The 26,051-nt window shown below is 40.9% G+C and overlaps 1 protein-coding gene across 1 annotated transcript in view; it reads right to left on the minus strand.

The window, feature by feature from the left end:
* The window catches only part of LOC124134780 (phospholipase B1, membrane-associated-like), a 61,228-nt gene that overhangs the window by 33,517 nt on the left and 1,660 nt on the right, over window positions 1–26,051 (minus strand). The window contains exons 2-16 of the mRNA XM_048403349.1: window positions 24,896–25,005; window positions 24,017–24,077; window positions 18,113–18,171; window positions 17,418–17,485; window positions 16,196–16,239; window positions 14,798–14,903; window positions 13,445–13,577; window positions 11,282–11,439; window positions 10,563–10,740; window positions 10,102–10,200; window positions 9,344–9,409; window positions 8,245–8,407; window positions 5,783–5,966; window positions 4,539–4,555; window positions 3,867–3,923 (exon numbers count right to left, since the gene is read on the minus strand). Of these exons, the coding sequence (XP_048259306.1) occupies window positions 3,867–3,923; window positions 4,539–4,555; window positions 5,783–5,966; window positions 8,245–8,407; window positions 9,344–9,409; window positions 10,102–10,200; window positions 10,563–10,740; window positions 11,282–11,439; window positions 13,445–13,577; window positions 14,798–14,903; window positions 16,196–16,239; window positions 17,418–17,485; window positions 18,113–18,171; window positions 24,017–24,077; window positions 24,896–25,005 (1,503 nt within the window). The remainder of the gene's footprint in view (window positions 1–3,866; window positions 3,924–4,538; window positions 4,556–5,782; window positions 5,967–8,244; window positions 8,408–9,343; window positions 9,410–10,101; window positions 10,201–10,562; window positions 10,741–11,281; window positions 11,440–13,444; window positions 13,578–14,797; window positions 14,904–16,195; window positions 16,240–17,417; window positions 17,486–18,112; window positions 18,172–24,016; window positions 24,078–24,895; window positions 25,006–26,051) is intronic.

Consider the following 26,051-nt stretch of genomic DNA (forward strand, 5'->3'; position numbering starts at 1 on the left):
CAGGAACATTCGAAAGAAAATATGTTGAGTATTAACGTAGAAAGCAGAGACATGTGCCTGTAGAATACCATGGTAACGGAATCTCAATATTCCAATAACTTGCATATTTGTGTAGCGATTAAGAATCGCTTTGGACGGTACATAATTAACAGCTCTGTTTGTGGAAATCAGTTCCTAATTAAGCTGGACACGACGCCGTTATGACTGTGGTGTTGTCTTGCACGTTGCAATAAAACTATACTGGGAGCAGGATGGTTACAATATACACTCTTCAAAAAGGGAAACGCACAGGTAGTATGTAGTTCATTAAATCTGACAACACAAAAAATCCGGTATATCAATTGGATATATGTTATTGGAAAATGTTGGTGGCCTGATATTCGATAAACGGTGCGTCAAAACGCAGCCATTGTCGATTTGCAATGTCTTACATGGCATTGTTTTCACACTTGTTCAAAAATGGCATGGATGAAAACAGTAAAACAAAATGCACGTGCAGGTTATGGCATTCGTAACTTGTTGTAGTGGCTATAAAAAGGCAAGCATAAGCCAATAATTTGTAATTCAAGACTCAGCGCTGCCGATCGGAGCATCGCCATAGGACGTATCCAAAGAGGGGAATCGCAATCTTCTGTTGCACGCCATTTCAACGTCGAACACAGCACCATTTGCCGCCTTTGGGACCGTTACACACAGTTCAATTCCACTGCAGACCGTCTGAGAACCGGCCGACCGGCCGACCGGCCGACTAAGAGTTACCACCCCTGCACAGGATCGCTACATTCAACTGTTCCAACTACGTCATCGCAATGCCACAGCTACGGAGACTGCAGGACGCATCCCTGGTTTGAGGAGAATATCGGACCAGACTGTCAGGAACCATCTTCGCGAGGCTGGAATCCGACCAAGAAGACCAGTTATCGTCCCTGTTTTGCAACAGATCCATCGACAGCGACGCTTGCGTTGGTGCCATACCTTACAGCCTTGGAATTTGAGAAACTGGAGACGAGTACGGTTTAGCGACGAATCACGATTTCTTCTTCACCGGCGAGGTGGAAACCAACGTGTTTATCGTCGTCGAGACGAGCGTTTTGCCCCATAATTGTGTACGTGAATTCGGCAATTTCGGTGGTGGTAGTGTCATGGTGTTGGGGGCCATATCCCACACCCCGACATCTGACTTGGTTATGGTTCAGGGAAATTTGACAGCAAATCGCTGCATGAATCAAATTCTTCAACCTCCCCGCTTGAGGGAGCTGTTTCAACAGTACAACGCTCCACCGCACATAGCTCGTGTCACGGTAGACTACCTTCATAATGCCAAAATCAACGGCTTGCCCTGGCCGTCGAGATCTCCAGATCTCAACCCAATCGAACACTTCTGGGATGAACTCGATCGACGTGTACGTCAACGTCAGAACACGCCGCAGACACTCCCAAAACTGGCCAACGCGTTACAATCAGAATGGCGCAGAATTCCGCAGGGCAGAATTCGTACACTTATAAAATCAGTGCCGAGGAGATTCAGAGCCGCGATTGCTGACGGGGTGGTCAAACGAGATACTGAGTTCAGCGCAACCTTGTGGCCTTATGTGATATGATAATTATTATTGTTATTGTTGTTATTGTTGTTATTTAAATTTAATTAACGTGTCATCTCTAGATATATGCATATTAAACTTTTAAAGCTTGCGAAATACGTGTAAAGTTCAAACCTGATTGACATTATCTAATTATCAGTAAAACTCGATGGTGACAGTGTTCAAGAGGGTTTAAGAGGTCCCACTGAGATACTACGAACTGTACCACGGGATACTTGCCTGAAATCGGCAGGTCGTAAAATAATCACTATTACAGGGACTGCGGCCATGTGTGTTTCACTGATGGACCAATGGTATGCAGAGTTGCCTCCCTTAGATGTCCCTCATCAGCTGATCTGTCAGTACCCTACTCGCGCGCCTTGCCAGTATAATAACCACTGGTAAACGTGTACGACCTTTGGAGGTCCGTTTTCATATGAGAGAGTGAGCTTTGTTGAATGTCGCCTGAACAGTAGTTCAGTTTTATTACAGGTTTGCAGCTTAATGTGAAAGGAAAGCCCGAAGTGATGCAGGTCTTAGACCTTACCACTTAAGTGTTTGTTTGTTTGTTCAAAAGCGTTCAAATATATACATTGTCGACTAAAGGATTTTAGTAACTCTTTATCCTAAAAAAAGAGAATTAAGTGTGTTATACCTCAGTGCGACCACTTACTATTAATTGCGACATTAGTATATAAATTGCAGGCATATATATATGTATATAGGGGGTGTCTGCCTCAGGCTCTGTGTGCGCGTATGTTTTTATATGCATGGGTGTATGCATGTTTGTTTTTTGTTTAACGCCGCACTACGCAATATTCCAGCTATATGACAGCTTCTGTAAATAATCGAGTCTGGACCAGACAATCCAGTGATTGATATCATGAGCATCGATCCACACAACTGGTATACGATGACATCCATCAACTAAGTCAGCGAGCCTGACCACCCGATCCCGTTAGTCGCCTCTTACGACAAGTATAGTCGCCTTTACGACAAGCATGGGTTGCTGAAGACCTATTCTACCCCGGATCTTTACGGGTGCAAAACATTAAGCTGCAAATGAAGCTAACAGAAATGTACGGGACGGAAAACCTCAGTACAGAGCGAGAAGCAAACAAACACTGTTATCTATGCTCTTTTATAGATGTGCATGGTGAATAGCTTACACAATTTCACAGTCTTTTTTTCAAAAAGAAACAACAATATGCACATTTTTGTATGCAATCTAAATGCTTATGTATATCAGATAATGTAGTATATGCAATCTAACTAAAAAAAATTCATTTGTTTTTAAAATGACTAAAAGGATCAGGTGGTGAGGTTCGGTGACGGTTTGATTGCTTGTCATTTTACCAGACGACATAGACCGTTAGTCGTGATATCAACCTCTTGTTTGTCCGACACAGAGTGGATTATAAATAGGCGGCCGTAATATAGCTGGACAATTGGTTGGTGCGACATTACACAACATCAACACATGAACTACGAATTTACTCCTACAGTCTATCTACAGTCTATGCTTGCCATTGACGCACACATGATTACAGATTACAGGGCAAATGCCGCACTTAGCAATATTCTAGCTATATGTTTTCGGACTGTAGTGAGTTGGGTTTTAACAGTATTCCAGTTATATCACGGCGTGTCAGCTTAATGTGGGGGGAAAGCCCGAAGTGATGCAGGTCTCAGACGTTTACCACTTCGGTGAAACCTACGAGCACTGGTATGGTGCGGATAAACCAAGAAACATAATCGGGGCGAACCGGGATTCGAGCCCGTAATCATAGGTTTCTGGCGTGCCAAGGGACGCAGCACAGCACAGCGAATCGCGGCGCCTTGGACGACTGGGCCACCCGTGCCCCCCTTTCGGACTGTAAATAATCGAGTAGTCTGGATCAGACAATCCAGTGTTTGATATTATGCGCAACGATCCACAACGTCGGGGTATCATGACACGCTATCAACCGAGCCTGACCCCCGGTCCATACGCTCACCTCTGACGAGGGGCGGTCGGGTAGCCTAGTGGTTAAAGCGTTCGCTCGTCACGCCGAAGACCCGGGTTCGATTCCCGATATGGGTACAATGTGTGAAGCCCATTTCTGGTGTCCCAGCCGTGATATTGCTGGAATATTGCCAAAAGCGGCGTAAAACCATACTCACTCACTCACTCACTCACTCACCTCTGACGACCAGCATAGATTGCTGGTGATCAGATCCAGCCGAGAATCCCCACAGGGTGTCGCTACAATGTTACAATGAAGGAAACATACAATACGTTATTACCTGACATAAGCCATACGAGTAGCAGGGTTGATGTGACCGTCATAGTTAGTCCGACAGCTTAGATAAGTCTTGGTTTCTTCTCCACGTTTTGTTGGTCACTACAGTTCACGTGATCTCTTGTGTAATCAAGTATGATTGATAACTAGAGTGATATCTGTGGAGTGAGCTGAATGTGATTTTTTTTTTTAAACTATCGCCACTGCTTTTGTCTATCATGATGACGACGCGTAGTTCTCTTCTTGAATAAACATGCGTCCCTTGGGAACGCCAGAAACCTATGATTGTGGGTTCGAATCCCGGTTCGCCCTGATTATGTTTCTAGGTTTGTCAGCACCATACCCGTGCTCGTGGGTTAACGTCTGAGACCTGCATCACTTCGGGTTCTCCTCCCACATTAAGCTGACACGCCGCGATATAACTGGAATACTGTTAAAAGCGGCGTTAAACCCAAGTCACTCACTCACTCTTGGATAAACATCTAGAAAAGTTTACTTTGTGCTTCTGTTCATAGTTCATGAAAAATCAATATTAATAGATTAATTAGTTTTCACAATTTCATCAGAAAATGGTGCTAATAGAAAATCAAAATTAACCACGTAGTTCTGTAGCTCACCTGAAACAACTTGAGAAACTCTTTTCGTGATACTATCGCACGGGTCATCTTGCACTTACCGTTGTAAATATCATAGCTGTAACAGGTCAAAACGCATGATGGGATACATCCGTTCACATTTATTAACATCACCCATACTTTCATTTGCCACAGACGAGTGGGTTGCGTTATGTCCCTTATAGAACAAGAACTGACCGAATCCCACCCAACAGTCTGTACGTCTTCATGACCAATATACTTTACTAGCAATCATAACTCCGGTAAATGATGTTTCCTTAAAGAGACAGTCCGCTTTTCATATATATATCTCATCATTATTTGACGGTTTTGCTGAATGATTCCTGTTAAACACTGTTGCGTCGAACTTTGATGTGTCGACGTTACGGTTGTCTCGAATAAAAGTTTGGCCACTGGGTATTCCTTCTTTATTCATCATTATTTAACCTTTGATGTGTCAAATCAGTTGTGTCGAAGTTACGGTTGTCTCCAAGTCATTGTGCAGTATTAAACGTACTTCCAGCACAAACTCACTTTCATAAAGAATGATTCCCGTTTTGTGTTTGGCTTTATGTTTGGTTATGAGACCCGTTGGCGTTTATTACATTTAAGTTGGTATGAAATATCCGCTGAAGCCATTCGATGTATCCTGCCTCTGTTTGTCAATTGTTCTTTAATCTAGCATTCGGTGAAGTGAATGAGTTATATTTCATTTATATCACGGCGTGGCAGCTCAATGTGGGAGGAAAGCCCGAGGTGATACAGGTCTGCCACGTTGGTACGGTTCACGAGGACGTGTATATGTATGGTGCCGACAAACCTCGACACATCGTCAAACTTAACTTGAAAGTTCGTGTGAGGAACGTTTAAATTCTGATAGACCATATCGAAGTCTTTTAACATTAACAAGCATGAAATACTCATATCCCCGCCAATATGCCATATCCGGTTGTGTGCAAGGAAAGAAGATCCGCTCAGGAAAGGAGCACTACCTTTATGTTCAGTCTAAGTGAAAGTTGTTGCCATGGAAACTCGAAAACTATTTTCTCCTAAAATCTCAAACTATCAAAAGGCACCATTTCACCACTAGACCTACCTATGTGCCAAGTTTAGTTAAGATAAGATGGTTTTTAGTTCTGCCCCGCAAACGAAACGTGACGGACGCACGTATGGACGGAAGGACGGACCGACAGCACCATTTCTATATCCCCCTTCCACTTCGTGGAATAAGGCCTTTTTCGAAAGGAAATACGTCTCTGTGGCCGATTCAGATTTATTGGTCACTATTTACAGCATGTAAAAATATCACGAGTGTATGTCTCGCATGATGGAGTGCTGCTTGACGATTTTGGTCGCAGGGCTGTCTTTCTCCCAGACCGTCTCCTCTTCCATTGTCTGGTACTTGTTGGCACAAGGACGTCGATGTCTCCTTACTGTCCACAACAGCGTCAGTATGAACCCAACCCCCACCAATACGAGAAACGACGTTCCTGAAATAAACAACCGCCACATCATCGACACAGGTGAGTGAGTGAGTTTGGTTTTACGCCGCTTTTAGCAATATTCCAGCAATATCACGGCGGGTGACACCAGAAATGGGCTTCACACATTGTACCCATATCGGGATTCGAACCCAGGTCTTCGGCGTAACGAGCGAACGATTTAACCACTAGGCTACCCGACCGCCCCTCAACGACACAGAACACAACCTTGACAGATGAAAGGCATTTTCCCTGACAGTTTATCAGTATCGTCAACGTGGGTTCATCACTTGGTTGACGTGAATCATGACGATGACGATTTGAGGATGCGGTTCCACACACTGTTCATGTCCATACTACTCAAAAGAAGTAAAAGAACACCCGATTCCTTCATATTACTATTGTAAATCTGGCGTGGCATGACAGATTAACTACATTAATATAAAAGAATTGTGTGTTATTTAACTTCTTTTGAGTCGTATATATACAGTAAACTACGGTTATAACGAACACGCTTATAACGAACTAACGGATATAACGAACTAACTTTTTAGTCCCGACTATATGCTGTAGCTGTGCTGTATGTATGCTTATAACGAACTACGGTTATAACGAACTAAAATTAGAAGTCCCTTTGAGTTCGTTATAACCGTAGTTTACTGTACACTACAGTTCAAGAAATACAATGCACAACGATGCAGATCAACCCTAGCACTGGAGCAGCAAGATACACCACCTGGCAACGCCATGATATATCACCATGGTAACAGACACGTCCCAGGTGGGTGATGATCCTGTTTAACCACTCTCAGCAGACATTGTCGCGCCTGCTACCAATGTTTGATGTTCTTTATAACAATGCATTGGTGTGACTGGTGTCCTCAGACACAATATATTGTCGGTTACTGCTTCATACGGCATAGATATAACACAATACATAACTCAGTTCAGCACCTCTTGACAAATGGGGAAACCCTATACATTAGCGATATCTTTAGAATCATCAAGTCCAATTCTGCAGGTGAAAGCGCTACTACCACTAAATATCAATACTTACCTATCACATCCTACTATTTAAACTAATTCTTGTGTCCACTACCACTAATACCACAGGCACCAATTCTACAATGACATTAACTACCACTATCACAACAACACTTTTTAATGGACAGCAACTTCTTTTATTCTTGTCTTGTTTATGTTCTCCCAACTTCTAAAGGCACATCAAAGACTGTATCACAACGACTACTACAACTCTCAACATCCCGACATACCACGACTACCAACACGACGACAACAAGAACGACTACCACTGTCACAACCACTCTCACCACAATTACTACAACAATTAATAACACCCTTAACATAGCTTCAATAAATAACAGGTCAATCACTGGATTGTCTGGTCCAGATTCGATTATTTACAGACCGCCGTCATATCGCTGTAATATTGCTATGCGCGGCGTCAAACAACGACCAACCAGACAAATACTAGTAAATAAAAGCGACAGAAACCCTTTCCATAAACATAAGAAATCTCCATTGTACGATTCCGACTAGGCCATCAGCAGGATATGTTTACCCTTTTCTCGACCACCTGATGCCGACACTGATTTTTACTTATCAATTCACATTATTTTCACTACTTTGGCTTTTGGCTTTGACAGTGGAATCTGTTTCGCCAGATAATCGAGACTGATTGTTCTCTGACGTTGATGTGATATAGCTTGTTCTCTGGCGTCAACGTTTTATAACGATGAATCAATGCCATATAGTGACAATATCAGCTGTTATCCAGAGGGTGAGTGTATTCTGCCTTACCGGTAATAACCAACCAACTTTACTCTTGATTTAAACACTAATACCACAGCCAGCAACTACGACAAACACTACAACCAACCATAACAACATAAACCCATCCTCGATCATCAAGTGTTTTTTTATCTCCAGTTTATCATGATGAATACCCTGGACCTATTTGCTGCTATAGCTTCCATTGGAAGGGCCGTCACCATCTATCTGTCCTATCTCGCAGCCCCAAAATATAGCTCGCTCATGAGTATGGAATCCTGGAAGGGATTCCATACATGAGAGTATTTGATTGAACGGCATTTGTGAGCGACGTGGCAATCGAATCGGTCTCAGATTTGGTAGCGATTGGGTCCATGTTAATTCTCACGATAGAATTAACATAAAATATACTGGTTAATCGAGGATGATGAAACAACCACCCACTGATGGTACGGCTCACTAAACTAATTCACCCCCAGCAGTATCAGCGACGCACCGATGGCGACTGTGTGGTCCTCAGAGCCCCCGTTGTTGGTCCCATTAATCTCCTCCTCATTCGTAGAGTCCCCCTTCACGTCGCCAGTCAGCATCGGGCCGTCTCTTCTCACACCACCTGCAGTTGCGTTGCTGTTCTTACGGGTAAAGAAGAACGGAGAGGCCTGGAAATACACATATACAGTCAAACACTGTTGTGTCGAACTTTGATGTGTCGAAGTTACGGTTGTCTCGAATAACAGTTTGACCCCAAGGTATTCCTTCTATAATCATCATAAGTTAACCTCTGATGTGTCAAATCAGTTGTGTCGAAGTCACGGTTGTCTCGAAGTCATTTTCCAGTATTAAACATGAACTTCCAGCGCAAACTTACTTTGATAAGTCGACATTTATTTCATTTTCTCGTTTGTTTGTCGGATATGTCTCGTGTGATTCGTTCTTCTTACCAATCGGTAAATGTATGCCGAGTTCATGTTTCGATTTTGTCGAACTTCTGATAAGTATTCACGTAGGCCCCTTCAACTTTTGACTGTACAACGTTCGAATGTGCTCAAGCGCAAGAACATGAAACATGTACAAGAACGACCACTTCTTGAATTGAGTCAATTGTCTTACCCAATGGAAACTACGGTGGCCCATAAGGGACATGGAGTCTGTTTTTCAATATTTTGATATTTCACATACTTTCATTGTAACCTTTTGAAAATTAACACAATTTGTCATACAAATATGTAATAAATCATGTATAAAAACAACCGAAAACATGGAAAATGTACTTTCAAGTAGCTATTGAATCGCTGAAATGTGAAGCGAAAATGTCAAAAACTAAAATGAAATTGTCAAAAAACCAAAACGAAAATGTCAAAAATGAAAATGTCAAAAACCAAAACGAAAATGTCAAAAACTAAAACGAAAATGTCAAAAACCAAAACGAAAATGTCAAAAACGAAAATGAAACCACAGAAAAATATTTCCACCGTGGTGATAATATTTCCACCGCGGTATAAATATTATTGGCCACCGTAGGAAACAGAATGTATAAAGGTCAAAACTGTTTGACTATGGGATCTAACATATGTGAGAGGGGAAGCTGTCATCACCTCAGATGGACATTCAATAGGTTGACCGGGAGCCCAGTTGACTCGCTTGCCTCCTTCCCGCTCGATCTGTAACATAACATTCACGTGTCTACAGTTATGCGCGGTTGGATACACTGCTCCACAAATGCTAGGGATACACATATAGCAGTAACAAACTACAAATGCATTTGATAAGACCCGAGTGAGTTTTATTTTGTCCTCTAGTTCTTTGTTCGACAAAATCCTCGACAATAAGTGAGTAGTGTTGTTATGTTAGTATGTGGGGTGAGGTAGAACGGGGGGTAACTTTGCGTTTAAAGTGTATTTATTTGTAGAGCGACGTGCACCCACGTGTGTGTGCGTGTGTGTGTGTGTGCGTGTTCGTGCGTGCGTGCGTGCGTGCGTGCGTGTGTGTATGTGTGCGTGCGTGCGTGGCTGCTTGTATTGGTCCTGATTAATGCCGGTTTTATAGTGCTAGCCAACTGTGGTACCATGTCGCAGTTTAACATGGATACTATACTCAGGCACATCATAGCGGCTCGGAGCCTTGTTTTCCCCTATTATTCCGAATGTCAGGCAGGGAAACAACAAAACTCATCTTTTTACTTCTGGTATGGCGATAGAATCACCGACCTTCCGCTCTCTGGGCAGAAGCTCTATCCACTACACCACGGAGGCGGTGTATATTACTGTATATTATTATAGGTTACCTGGTGGGTCATGGTTGCGACGAAGTGATACTTTATGTGTATGTAGGGCGCAAAACAACATTCACTCACCATGTTGTTCCACAGACCATTGGCAGCAGCAGCTTGGCCCTTCCTGCTTAAGTGGAAACAGTCCGGCGCGAAGAAGCTGAAGTCAGGTTTGCCGTCAGCCTGGAGGAGAACCACCCCACATTAATAAGTACATAGCTCTATACATTTCTAACATGGAATCTGGAGAAAAAAAAATCTTAGTGCGGCGTTTAATAACAAACAAACAGAACAGGGTTACTGCGGTCATGCTTATTTCAAACGCTGCCTAATGCTCACACTAAGCATACACTGATGTGCTGATTTCTAAACATAAGTAATAATTAGCCTTTATAACACTGGTTACCGTACAGAAAGGGAATTTCATTGTTAAGTTTTAAGGTCACATGATACTATAGGTCTTCCAGCTAATAGGTATCCCTCGATGGCTTCCTTATTCATTCATTTCATTTTTAGAGACCACTGTACTTCCTGTTTCGCCCTACCGTTCTTGGCAGGAAGGTTTCCTTGAGGAATGGTTGCACTACTACAGTGAAGTCGTCCTTGGTGTCGTAACGGCCAGTACTGACCAGCTGCTCTGTCTGAGCGTGGTAGCCTTTGGTCGTCTGGACAATCAGTTCCTCCCCCTCCGCGCCGTCAGGGAACGCCGCACACCGGCAGGCACTGCCAATGTAAATATCATATTCACGGACAAGCAATGTCAACAGAAGTATCCCGTTCATGGACACGCGGGGCATTATTAACATTATATTCACCAACTCTCCACGCAATATGAATATCGTATTCACGGACAAGCAGTGCAATATATTATACTATTATAATGACCTTACGTTACTGTTGGTGCAGTTGATTTTGAGCCAGAAATTAATAGTCCATTCTGAAAGTGCATTTTACACAAGGAAAACGTAACTATAGAATATGAGACTATGCAAAATTATAGAGAAATTATATATCAACCATAGCATGGTTTGAGTCGGAGAAATCACTCGAATCTGTTGATTCCGGGAATCAAGAGATTCTCGAGATTTCTCCATTAATGAATCCACGGACACGCGAAATGTATATCATCTTCACAGAGACGCAGTGCTAGACTAGTCACGGCTATGCGAAAGAGGGGACGTTGCACAGAAGACAGCGTAATTATCATTCATAATTATTCGTTCACATGAAACATAACTGACAAGTGCATTGGTCATGGACTCACACGTGTAGGACAGTACAGAGCAATCCCTTGTTGAGATCTTTAGCGATCTCCACGTTGATCGTCTCTACCAGGTTGACTAACACCCTGGGTACCTCTGTTTGAAGCAGGTCCAGAGCGGCGGTCACGGACTCGATATAACGTTCGGGGCTATGCCCTTCCTGAGGATATATAACATAACCGTCATCCGGTCGGCATTGTTGATGTGATTCGAAATCTAATTGTGATGTAAGGCCGAAATGACGTGACGCTAGAAACGACGTTATAGCTGGAGATTGTTGACGCCATTCCAAAATTGTGTTATTCTAAGACGGTGGTCGCGATCTCTGCATTTTTTCTAAAGGTGAGTTCAAAACGATTGAGAAATAATGAGTAATAAGAAATTATTACACTCGCATGTGTGTCATACTGCTTGTACGAAACTCTCACTCGGGAAATACAAGAATTCTGACACTCGTTCCGTACAATCAGTTTGACACACATGCTGGTATAATAATCTCTATTTATCATCCAAAACATGATATCGAGCTATAATAAAAATATAATTCCATTCCAATGCTTTGAGAAAATTGTGACGTCATCCGTTATCATGACGCCACAATTAAATGACTTCACTAATCTCCCTGCCACTGAGGCTGAGTAGCTGACCCTTTTACACTTAATTCACTGGTTGGTTGGTTTGTGGTTTAACGCCGCACTCAGCAATATGACGGCGGTCTGTAAATAATCGACTCTGGACCAGACAATCCAGAGATTGACATCATGATAATTTTAACTCCGAGGCTTGACGAGCATTGGTATATGTTTGAAATCAAAAGGCACGAGGGTGAGATTATATTTATCATGCAAAATCATTCTTTCAACTTTTTCAGTTTGTAAAAATCATTAACCAGTGTCTTCAATGTTGAAAAAGCACAGCTAACCAGCTTCAGTCATGTCAGTGCTTGAGTTCGATCTCAAAAGCCAGGTGAACCCGTGTTGACCAAGGTATAACCCAAACGTTAGCACGTGTTTACTGATTTACGTCATGCTTGGGTTGACCTAAGCTGCCCACACTTACTGGGCCCCTGGGGTGCGGGACTGCGGTTAGCAGCCTCCAAGTTACGTCATCGTTAAAGCTATTTCGTTTCATTTATTGATTCAGTCGTGAACAAAAGCATTTTAATGAATATAATTAGCTAGGTATTGATAGTATATAATGTATTCTGATATGTGTCAGGGGAATATAACTTTCGATTACTGATACACACTGTACAGACGTTTAGATACCCCAAGTATACCCCGGATACCCCGGATCTCACATATGCGATGTCTCCCATGAGTGAGTGAGTGAGTATGGTTTTACGCCGCTTTTAGCAATATTCCAGCAAAATCACGGCGGGGGACACCAGAAATGGGCTTCACACATTGTACCCATGTCGGGAATCGAATCCGGGTCTTCGGAGGGACGAGCGAACGCTTAAACCACAAGGCTACCCGACCGCCCCATGTCTCCCATGAAAGCTGGTTTGGGATGATAAATAAATGCTCGCCCATGTGTCTTTTGATGTCAGATATATACCAATGACAACTCTTGTTGATATATTTGATGTCAAAAGACACCAGGGTGAGAGTCTATATTTATCATTTTGACGACGCATTCGTGACCAACTCGTGTTATTTCGGGACAAGCCGAATAGCAGGTTACGGAAAGGGGCGAGTGGTGACGAATGTTTGACGACGAACACCAGTATCATTCCGACACACCAAGTGAGTGAATGAGTGAGTTGGGGTTTAACGCCGCTTTTAACAGTATTCCAGTTATATCACGGCGTATCAGCTTAATGTGGGAGGAAAGCCCGAAGTGATGCAGGTCTCAGACGTTTACCACTTAGGTGAAACCCACAAGCACGGTATGGTGCTGATAAACCTAGAAACATAATCGGGGCGAACCGGGATTCGAACCCACAATAATAGGTTTCTGGCGTGCCCAAAGGACGCAACCCTGCACAGCGAATCGCGGCGCCTTAGACGACTGAGACACCCGTGTCCCCTCCGACAAACCAAGGATCATAATTGGGGCTAAAAATGATAATGCGAATATCAAAACTGAGGAAGGTGTGAACATTCATAAAAGAGGAAAGAGACGTCTGATAAAAAGTGTCCTGGTGTGGCTACCAGACTCACCCCATCAGTGCAGACGTCACAGATGTCGTTCCCGCCAGTCATGATCGTGATGACCTTCCAGTCATTCTGAACGTCAATCTCAGGGTCATTGTTCATCCGGTCTATCAAAAGTCTTGCCTGCTTCGGGAGATCCCTATGATGACATCACGAAGACATCTCACATATACCACCTGTACAACTATTTTTTTACACACCTATCAAATACATATCTTCTGTAAATTATATGTGGTATAAGTTTTGTAAGCAGTACAAACGCTTGTGTAAGGAACTTCGTATTTGGCAATGTTATACTAGGGTCGAATGGCGTTCGGTATATCCCCAAGTGACTTTATTACATGAGTGTTTGTTGTTTAACGCCGCACCCCAATATTTCAGGTATATAAGGGAGGGATGTAGATAACCAAGTGTGGACCAGACAATCCGGTGATTGATATCATGAACAACGGCCCACGCATTCAGGGAACGATGACATGCAATCAACCAAGTCCCCAAGCCTGAGCACCGCTTACGAAACTGTATTGCATGTCGTACCCGTGAAAATACGGGTTAGAATTAGTCTTCGGCAACCCATGCTTGTCATAAGAGGATCGGTTTGTCCATCTTCCGGAGGCAAGAGAGTTAACTGACTTTAAAAGTCCAGTTTCCACCCTTGCCGAACTAGGCTGGAATTCCTGGGCTCGATTGTAGCGCCACTAGTGGTTATTAGGAGTTATGTCCCTTCTAAGCCTCTCCTATGGACAAATCAGATTCCACCTCTTGCATCACTTACATTAGTTTCAAACAAAATGGCGGCGCCCAGTCAAAACGATCTGATCGATACTCAAGATCTATATTGCGATAAAACGGTTCTTACATCGCGAAATGCATCAAATCACGCGAGCACCTTGATTAAAAACATGTAAAGATCTAGAAAATATCGGTTGACAACGAGTTGGCGTTGCACATGCTTTGCAAATCCTGCAATCGACCGAAATCTGCACGACAGTTTACGAACCGGACTTCGATTTCGTTGCGCGATTTTGATTGGACTATGCATAGACTCGTTAGTCCAAATTTAACTCCATAATACCAGCCTTGTTCGTATAACTGGACTTTTGTAGTCAGTTAACTGTCTTGCCTCGGGAAGATGGGTTTGTCAGGCTCGCTGACTTGGTTGATGCATGTCATCGAATCCAAATTGCGTAGATCGACGCTCATGATGTCAATCACCGGGTTGTCTTGTCCAGACTCGATTATTTACAGACCGCCGTCATATAGCTGGAATACTGCTGAGAACGGTGTTAAACAACAAACATATTATATGCCCTACTCGAATACGTCTACTGTCCACAAAGACGAGGTGTATCTACATACGCCGCGACGCTACCAGTATCGGCAACGTTCAGGTGAGCCTTGTCCTCGCTGTCTCCTGTACCAACGGAGTACCCCTTTAAGTTGGGGTTGTATCTCTTGAGGATGTCTGAAAACAACCAAGGATGAAAATTTCGTTTACAGGAAATCAGTAAAACATGTTTCCCATTGCATGTGGTTTATCGACACCCTATCGCTGACTACAGTAAGACAGTAAGGGTCCAAGCATTTGTTATTCTTGAAGGAGGGGTGGGGGTGATTATATTATATATCTAGATTTTAAAAAGCGATTAATCAACAATGGAACGTGTTTCTGTATTGCTGTTTTGCGTCATGATAATATTTTAAGTAAAGAAGAAACCACTTTTCCTCGGGATTACTTGAGATTGTAAACCCTGACAGGAAGGTATCCCGAGGTATGTTCCCGAATGCCAGGGTTTACAATCTCAAGTAATTCCGAAGAGATGCGTTTTGTCAACTTATAAAGCGATTCATCATAAAGATTATAAGAAAATATCGAGATACTTTATAGTGAAACAATACAGTGTGTGCGGTGTGAAAGGAATTCAATCCAAGCGTGCGAGAGAAAAAAACATGTGCAGCATGGACCAACTGGATTCAAGACATGTAAAATTGAACAACTTTATCATTACTTGCCCCGGCTATTCAGTGCGAAAACAGTGTGTTGCAAAACTAAACTCGATATGTGAGGTTGCAGGTTCGATTCCATAATGAAATAATTTTTTGTCTGTGATTTTAGAACATTGGACGTTCAAAACACGAATTACAGAAGCATTAGTAATTTATCATAGGGGTTTTTACAACCAATCATTGTAAGCCCCGACTGGAAGCCCTCGGCAATCCACGTCGGCGTTGTGGTGTAGCTGGCTTTAAGAGTGAGAGGCGACTGACGACATCGCGCGTTCAAGCTCGCAGACTTGTTAATGCATGTCATCGTATCCCAATTGTTGAGATCGATGCATGATGTCAATAAGAGATTTGACCGGTCCAGACTCGATTATTTTCAGACTGGGACGCAGTGGTACTTTATGTATATGATTTAGTCTGAACACCTGAATATCAGGAATAGAACTGGTCATCAGCAACCAGTGCATGTCGTAAAAGGCGACTAACGGGATCGGGTGATCAGGCTCGTTGACTTGGCTGATGCATGTCATCGTATCCCAATTGCGTAGATCGATGCTCGTGATGTCACTGGATTGTCTGGTATATGGTTCAGACTCAAAATTTTGAGACCGCCGTCATATAGCTGAATAATGCTAAGTGCGGCGTCAAACAACAAATAAACAAACAAACAAACACTCCAACCGAATATCCTAACTTGTCATCGGTTCACAGACTAAAACACTAATGACAGGCCTCGGACAGCATGGTACTCACTCGGTAGTGTTTCCTGGTCCTCATATGTTCCGTCCCCGCCAATGCTGAAACACCAACCCGTACACACGGTAAAATGTAAACCGTTAGACCCACATAACGTGTCGTGGTCGAGAGGGGACATCGCGTTCTCGCCTTCCATTACAGACGCGAGAAAGCGAGAAAGTGATCACATGAGACGAGAAAGCGATGGCACGAGACGAAAAAGCGATGGCACAGGACGAGAAAGCGATACCATGAGCTGAGAAAGCGATATATCGAAAGCGATGTCCCCTCTTGGCCACCCTTATAACGTCATGCAAAATGAAAAATAATACAGTCGCTATGGATATAACATAACTTTTAAATTATTCGACATCAAAATTGTTACAAATCAGGCAATACGTCAGCGCATTTAAATCATTTTCAACAATTAGTGTGCTGCCTTTGTACTTCCGTTTTTGTTATATGCTACTCAAAAGAAGTTAAAGAACACCCGATGTTTTCATATGTCTATAGTTAATCTGTCATGTCATTAAAAAATCGGGTGTTCTTTAGCTTCTTTGAGTAGTATATATCTTGCATAGAGCGAGCAGGCCGTTATATTTCTGTTTGGGGTAATTTGACAACGGTTGATCGATATTTGAACCGAGAGTAAACGACAATTTAATATCGATTAGGATCAGCTGGCTCCCTTGTTTATCCAATAAACTTTCTTGATAGATAGATTGAAAAGACTGCCGATACACATATACAATGTACACATTATTTATACAAAGTCATTTGGGAGAAAACCGATTACATATCTTAATTGTATCTCACGATTCTATGTGCAGAGTTACGACCCTTAACTGTTACAGGATCTGCCGGTCGTTGATTCAAATCTCAAATGATGATCTCTTGTCTACAAGCACCACACCGTACCAATCTATGTAATACCATACCAGCACCATACCAGCAACATACCAGCAACATACCTGTGGAGTTTGCTAACGACAGATATAACAAGCGACACATAAGGTCGTCGTGGCTTAAACCACAAACAGCTTTACACATCTGACAGCACTTTGCAATTTTTGTCTTTACTCTAAGTAATATAGTTCCTTGTCGGCGGAATGGCTTGTGTTCACTTGATAAGAATTAGCACATATGCAGCTATCTTCGTTAATTAATAATCGCGATATTTCCCTGTTCTATATCAAGTGTTGAGGACTACAGGTGTGTGACCAATGGCCGAAAGCCTCACCTCCAAGAGAGTCCCCGGTACTCGGTGAGAACCCCGAATATGTTGCTGGCGTCCGCGCCGAGGGCCGCCTAGAATATAAGGACAGGTCATTGTGTGGTACTGTGAAACACTTCTCTCGGATTTCTTCTCTCTTCAACAATTATGAGTTATAGGTTACCGGCGATATCTTTTACAGGGGTTATAATGTGACAAAAAGGTTTATTTTAGTATTTTCCTAAACATGTCTTTGATTTTTAGCAGATGTAGGTAAGTGCCGATAGTTGGTACATGACAATGTTATATTTGGTTACGGTAGAACGTCTCTAAACTATTGCAAAAGTTTTGCTCTGCTTGATCCCCAAATGAGGCTTACATTATCGGTTTATCTTTAGCACCACTGGGTTTTGCTACACATAAATCTTTAGTGGTAGTTATAACATTGGTATATTGTGCAGAAAGGGAAGTCCATTGTGACGTAATTATGTCACGTGTTAAGTAAGATCTTCCAGTATTTGAGTATCGCTTTAGCAATATTTCTGGACTTGTTTGTCCTCACAATGCATACAGTGTTCTCAATGGAACAGTTTTACGATTGGTTTTAGGGGCGATTAATGAAATTAAATGAGTACAGAATCGTGTTCTTGCACTAATCTTCCCGAAGGTGTAAGCAGGGGGGGGGGGGGGGGAGGAGTTGTCCTGAACGAGACACAGCTCACCGTGATGGAGTCTCCCAAGGCTCCGACGACCTTCACGTCCCCTGGCCGCAGAGTGTGAACTGAAACATCGGTGAGGTAAAACTACGATGAGTTGAAACTATGCTCAGTTTACAGAACAACCACTAAGGTTAGTTTTCAGAACAAACTACAGTCAGTATTCAGAACAAACTACAGTCAGTATTCAGAACAAACTACAGTCAGTATTCAGAACAAACTACAGTCAGTATTCAGAACAAACTACAGTCAGTATTCAGAACAACCACTAATGTTAGTTTTCAGAACAAACTACAGTCAGTATTCAGAACAAACTACAGTCAGTATTCAGAACAAACTACAGTCAGTATTCAGAACAAACTACAGTCAGTATTCAGAACAAACTACAGTCTGTATTCAGAACAAACTACAGTCTGTATTCAGAACAACAACTAAGGTTAGTTTTCAGAACAAACTACAGTCAGTATTCAGAACAACCATTAAGATTAGTTTTCAGAACAAACTACAGTCAGTATTCAGAACAGCCACTAATGTTAGTTTTCAGAACAAACTACAGTCAGTATTCAGAACAGCTTCTATTGTTAGTTTTCAGAACAAACTACAGACAGTATTCAGAACAGCCACTAATGTTAGTTTAGAACAAACTACAGTCAGTATTCAGAACAAACTACAGTCAGTATTCAGAACAGCCACTAATGTTAGTTTAGAACAAACTACAGTCAGTATTCAGAACAAACTACAGTCAGTATTCAGAACAACCACTAATGTTAGTTTAGAACAAACTACAGTCAGTATTCAGAACAACCACTAATGTTAGTTTAGAACAAACTACAGTCAGTATTCAGAACAACCACTAATGTTAGTTCAGAACAAGCTACAGTCAGTATTCAGAACAACCACTAATGTTAGTTTAGAACAAACTACAGTCAGTATTCAGAACAACCACTAATGTTAGTTCAGAACAAACTACAGTCAGTATTCAGAACAACCACTAATGTTAGTTTAGAACAACCACTAATGTTAGTTCAGAACAAACTACAGTCAGTATTCAGAACAACCACTAATGTTAGTTTAGAACAAACTACAGTCAGTATTCAGAACAACCACTAATGTTAGTTTAGAACAACCACTAATGTTAGTTCAGAACAAACTACAGTCAGTATTCAGAACAACCACTAATGTTAGTTTAGAACAATCTACAGTCAGTATTCAGAACAAACTACAGTCAGTATTCAGAACAACCACTAATGTTAGTTTAGAACAAACTACAGTCAGTATTCAGAACAAACTACAGTCAGTATTCAGAACAACCACTAATGTTAGTTTAGAACAAACTACAGTCAGTATTCAGAACAACCACTAATGTTAGTTTAGAACAAACTACAGTCAGTATTCAGAACAACCACTAATGTTAGTTCAGAACAAGCTACAGTCAGTATTCAGAACAACCACTAATGTTAGTTTAGAACAAACTACAGTCAGTATTCAGAACAACCACTAATGTTAGTTCAGAACAAACTACAGTCAGTATTCAGAACAACCACTAATGTTAGTTTAGAACAACCACTAATGTTAGTTCAGAACAAACTACAGTCAGTATTCAGAACAACCACTAATGTTAGTTTAGAACAAACTACAGTCAGTATTCAGAACAACCACTAATGTTAGTTTAGAACAACCACTAATGTTAGTTCAGAACAAACTACAGTCAGTATTCAGAACAACCACTAATGTTAGTTTAGAACAAACTACAGTCAGTATTCAGAACAAACTACAGTCAGTATTCAGAACAACCACTAATGTTAGTTTAGAACAAACTACAGTCAGTATTCAGAACAAACTACAGTCAGTCTTCAGAACAACCACTAATGTTAGTTTAGAACAAACTACAGTCAGTATTCAGAACAAACTACAGTCAGTATTCAGAACAACCACTAATGTTAGTTTTCAGAACAAACTACAGTCAGTATTCAGAACAACCACTAATGTTAGTTTAGAACAAACTACAGTCAGTATTCAGAACAAACTACAGTCAGTATTCAGAACAAACTACAGTCAGTATTCAGAACAAACTACAGTCAGTATTCAGAACAACCACTAATGTTAGTTCAGAACAAACTACAGTCAGTATTCAGAACAAACTACAGTCAGTATTCAGAACAAACTACAGTCAGTATTCAGAACAACCACTAATGTTAGTTTAGAACAACCACTAATGTTAGTTCAGAACAAACTACAGTCAGTATTCAGAACAACCACTAATGTTAGTTTAGAACAAACTACAGTCAGTATTCAGAACAACCACTAATGTTAGTTTAGAACAACCACTAATGTTAGTTCAGAACAAACTACAGTCAGTATTCAGAACAGCCACTAATGTTAGTTTAGAACAAACTACAGTCAGTATTCAGAACAAACTACAGTCAGTATTCAGAACAACCACTAATGTTAGTTTAGAACAAACTACAGTCAGTATTCAGAACAAACTACAGTCAGTATTCAGAACAACCACTAATGTTAGTTTTCAGAACAAACTACAGTCAGTATTCAGAACAAACTACAGTCAGTATTCAGAACAAACTACAGTCAGTATTCAGAACAAACTACAGTCAGTATTCAGAACAAACTACAGTCTGTATTCAGAACAACAACTAAGGTTAGTTTTCAGAACAAACTACAGTCAGTATTCAGAACAACCATTAAGATTAGTTTTCAGAACAAACTACAGTCAGTATTCAGAACAGCCACTAATGTTAGTTTTCAGAACAAACTACAGTCAGTATTCAGAACAGCTTCTATTGTTAGTTTTCAGAACAAACTACAGACAGTATTCAGAACAGCCACTAATGTTAGTTTAGAACAAACTACAGTCAGTATTCAGAACAAACTACAGTCAGTATTCAGAACAGCCACTAATGTTAGTTTAGAACAAACTACAGTCAGTATTCAGAACAAACTACAGTCAGTATTCAGAACAACCACTAATGTTAGTTTAGAACAAACTACAGTCAGTATTCAGAACAACCACTAATGTTAGTTCAGAACAAGCTACAGTCAGTATTCAGAACAACCACTAATGTTAGTTCAGAACAAACTACAGTCAGTATTCAGAACAACCACTAATGTTAGTTTAGAACAACCACTAATGTTAGTTCAGAACAAACTACAGTCAGTATTCAGAACAACCACTAATGTTAGTTTAGAACAAACTACAGTCAGTATTCAGAACAACCACTAATGTTAGTTTAGAACAACCACTAATGTTAGTTCAGAACAAACTACAGTCAGTATTCAGAACAACCACTAATGTTAGTTTAGAACAAACTACAGTCAGTATTCAGAACAAACTACAGTCAGTATTCAGAACAACCACTAATGTTAGTTTAGAACAAACTACAGTCAGTATTCAGAACAAACTACAGTCAGTATTCAGAACAACCACTAATGTTAGTTTTCAGAACAAACTACAGTCAGTATTCAGAACAAACTACAGTCAGTATTCAGAACAACCACTAATGTTAGTTTAGAACAAACTACAGTCAGTATTCAGAACAACCACTAATGTTAGTTCAGAACAAACTACAGTCAGTATTCAGAACAAACTACAGTCAGTATTCAGAACAAACTACAGTCAGTATTCAGAACAACCACTAATGTTAGTTCAGAACAAACTACAGTCAGTATTCAGAACAAACTACAGTCAGTATTCAGAACAAACTACAGTCAGTATTCAGAACAACCACTAATGTTAGTTTAGAACAACCACTAATGTTAGTTCAGAACAAACTACAGTCAGTATTCAGAACAGCCACTAATGTTAGTTTAGAACAAACTACAGTCAGTATTCAGAACAAACTACAGTCAGTATTCAGAACAAACTACAGTCAGTATTCAGAACAAACTACAGTCAGTATTCAGAACAACCACTAATGTTAGTTTTCAGAACAAACTACAGTCAGTATTCAGAACAAACTACAGTCAGTATTCAGAACAAACTACAGTCAGTATTCAGAACAAACTACAGTCAGTATTCAGAACAAACTACAGTCTGTATTCAGAACAACAACTAAGGTTAGTTTTCAGAACAAACTACAGTCAGTATTCAGAACAACCATTAAGATTAGTTTTCAGAACAAACTACAGTCAGTATTCAGAACAGCCACTAATGTTAGTTTTCAGAACAAACTACAGTCAGTATTCAGAACAGCTTCTATTGTTAGTTTTCAGAACAAACTACAGACAGTATTCAGAACAGCCACTAATGTTAGTTTAGAACAAACTACAGTCAGTATTCAGAACAAACTACAGTCAGTATTCAGAACAGCCACTAATGTTAGTTTAGAACAAACTACAGTCAGTATTCAGAACAAACTACAGTCAGTATTCAGAACAACCACTAATGTTAGTTTAGAACAAACTACAGTCAGTATTCAGAACAACCACTAATGTTAGTTTAGAACAAACTACAGTCAGTATTCAGAACAACCACTAATGTTAGTTCAGAACAAGCTACAGTCAGTATTCAGAACAACCACTAATGTTAGTTCAGAACAAACTACAGTCAGTATTCAGAACAACCACTAATGTTAGTTTAGAACAACCACTAATGTTAGTTCAGAACAAACTACAGTCAGTATTCAGAACAACCACTAATGTTAGTTTAGAACAAACTACAGTCAGTATTCAGAACAACCACTAATGTTAGTTTAGAACAACCACTAATGTTAGTTCAGAACAAACTACAGTCAGTATTCAGAACAACCACTAATGTTAGTTTAGAACAAACTACAGTCAGTATTCAGAACAAACTACAGTCAGTATTCAGAACAACCACTAATGTTAGTTTAGAACAAACTACAGTCAGTATTCAGAACAAACTACAGTCAGTATTCAGAACAACCACTAATGTTAGTTTTCAGAACAAACTACAGTCAGTATTCAGAACAAACTACAGTCAGTATTCAGAACAACCACTAATGTTAGTTTAGAACAAACTACAGTCAGTATTCAGAACAACCACTAATGTTAGTTCAGAACAAACTACAGTCAGTATTCAGAACAAACTACAGTCAGTATTCAGAACAAACTACAGTCAGTATTCAGAACAACCACTAATGTTAGTTCAGAACAAACTACAGTCAGTATTCAGAACAAACTACAGTCAGTATTCAGAACAAACTACAGTCAGTATTCAGAACAACCACTAATGTTAGTTTAGAACAACCACTAATGTTAGTTCAGAACAAACTACAGTCAGTATTCAGAACAACCACTAATGTTAGTTTAGAACAAACTACAGTCAGTATTCAGAACAACCACTAATGTTAGTTTAGAACAACCACTAATGTTAGTTCAGAACAAACTACAGTCAGTATTCAGAACAACCACTAATGTTAGTTTAGAACAAACTACAGTCAGTATTCAGAACAAACTACAGTCAGTATTCAGAACAACCACTAATGTTAGTTTAGAACAAACTACAGTCAGTATTCAGAACAAACTACAGTCAGTATTCAGAACAACCACTAATGTTAGTTTAGAACAAACTACAGTCAGTATTCAGAACAACCACTAATGTTAGTTCAGAACAAACTACAGTCAGTATTCAGAACAAACTACAGTCAGTATTCAGAACATACTACAGTCAGTATTCAGAACAACCACTAATGTTAGTTCAGAACAAACTACAGTCAGTATTCAGAACAAACTACAGTCAGTATTCAGAACAAACTACAGTCAGTATTCAGAACAACCCCTATGGGTTGCATCGCGACGTGAATATCAAGGCATCCTGTTGCAACGAAATGCATCGTTACTGCCTTATAGAACACCAGATCCAATTAATTGTACTGAATATATATTTGTTCCCCAAATAAAAGTAATATTCGGTAGAACACAAGAACACATTACCTGATGTGGGTACAGTCGGAGACGGGGGGTACACGGTGCAGGAGAAGGGGGCGCCCGCTACCTGTAGAGGTATATTGATGACATCAACACATGTGTGTGAGAGGAAACAAACATTGAATCTGCGGATTTTACCGCAGACTGTAATAAAAACTCGACCGGGTCCTGTAGGCGAAAAAATAAGACATTAGCGTTGGGAAAACACCCGCGAGGAGTTAATACCAGAAAGTGTTAGCATGACAAAGATATAGCTAAATATGAATACTTCTTTTGTCTGCGCTATTTTTATTAAGTCATAATAGATAATTCTATGTCCGTCGAATCACAGCTAAAATATATATAATCCCCACATTTGACCAAATATTTAATGCATGGCTTAATGTGCAGTTCAAGTGGTATCTAGTAACTGGGTTAGGTGGTGGTGAGATTTGGCTCGGACTGTATCATATTTTCCTGGTCTCCTCCCCTATTTTATGTGACATCTTTTCATGCCTCCCCCCACCCACAAATGTAACAATGTCTCGTGACCTTCCTCCTCCCTTCAATAAATTACCAGTCACTAATATTTAAATTTATTAAAAATATTTGATAAAAAATGGAACTTCGTCATTTTTTCATGTAAGTTTCATGTTAATATAATCATTGGCGACCCCCATCCCTCCCCCACTCATTTGCTGTATCACCCACACATATTAATTGACCTGTCCCTTTTCTCCCTTCTCAGGAACGTACATAAAGGCTAATTACATGTGGTTAAAGTTTTATTTAGGGATCAGCTAATATGCTTATGTGGTGGTGGTTCTATCTTATTTTTAGGGGGAAATGATTATCACTTCATAATACAGCTTATCTGGGCAAAGGGCAACACTACACAATACATGCCTTGGGTTGCCGCTGATGTTCCTCCTGTGCTTTCATCATGCTGACGTAGGTAGCGTTGTTAGACACAGACTGGATGTAATCTTTGTATCGCTTGATGTACTCATTGTGATCTGTCCGCAACAATATGTGACAAAATAATTACATCCTAACTGTTTACTGAAACTTCGAGGTGGATGGTCCTTTCAAAACCTAATTATGATGGACTGCATTGGAAGAGAGGGTTGTTAATTACTTTAAACATATTTCCCCTGCGAGGTCCAAACACTTCTGCCGACGATGCTGGAGTGGCTGGATCCCACTGGTGTAGCAGGCTGCCTTCTCGTGGTGTAAAATGTCCTCCACAGCAGGAATGATGTCATCAGCATTTTCATAATGCATGCCAGACATCGCTTTCTTCACGTTTTGGAAGAGGTGGAAATCTGACGGCGCCAAATCTGGTGAATACGGGTTCAAACCAGTCGTGCATTGCAGACATGACAACACATGTGCATTGTCCTGGCATCTTCCCGAGACAACTGACTGGACTTTTATAGTCAGTTAACTCTCTTGCCTCGGGAAGATGTGTCCTGGTGAAACAACACACTTTTAGTGAGCTTCCCCACGACGTCTGGCCTTGATATTCTCACTCAGTTGCCTAAGCAGGTTACCATAATATTGGTAATTAATCATGTGTAAACCAAATAGTGGTGAACCAAAGGCTCATCAATAGTTACAAACAGCTCAACTACATCCGCTGGGTCTGCTTCATCAGCTGGGTCAACAGCAGTCAGAAGCCATGGAGCCCAGCATGCTGAAAATTTTGTCAGGTCCAGTTCATTCCTAAGAATTCTCAGCTCCTCTTATGATAGATTTCTTCTGAATAGGCTATGTGACGAGTGGTGAATATCATATCATGTATATATGTTATCAACATTTCCCTGGTGTGAGGGCAGTTGAAGGTCTTCCTGGTCGAGGATCATCATCGAGGCTCTTGACCTCCGCTGCCTACCTATTAACAGTGGTGCAGGAAGGAGCATCATTGATGACGTGGCTGTAGATAATTTTATCCATTTCATCGTTCGGGTAGCCTAGAGGTTAAAGCGTTCGCACGGCACGCCGAAGACCCGGGTTTGATTCCCGACATGGGTACAATGTGTGAAGCCCATTTCTGGTGTCC

Source organism: Haliotis rufescens, unplaced genomic scaffold (assembly GCF_023055435.1).
Source record: "Haliotis rufescens isolate VD_foot unplaced genomic scaffold, xgHalRufe1.0.p SCAF_3, whole genome shotgun sequence".
Lineage (NCBI taxonomy): Eukaryota > Metazoa > Mollusca > Gastropoda > Lepetellida > Haliotidae > Haliotis > Haliotis rufescens.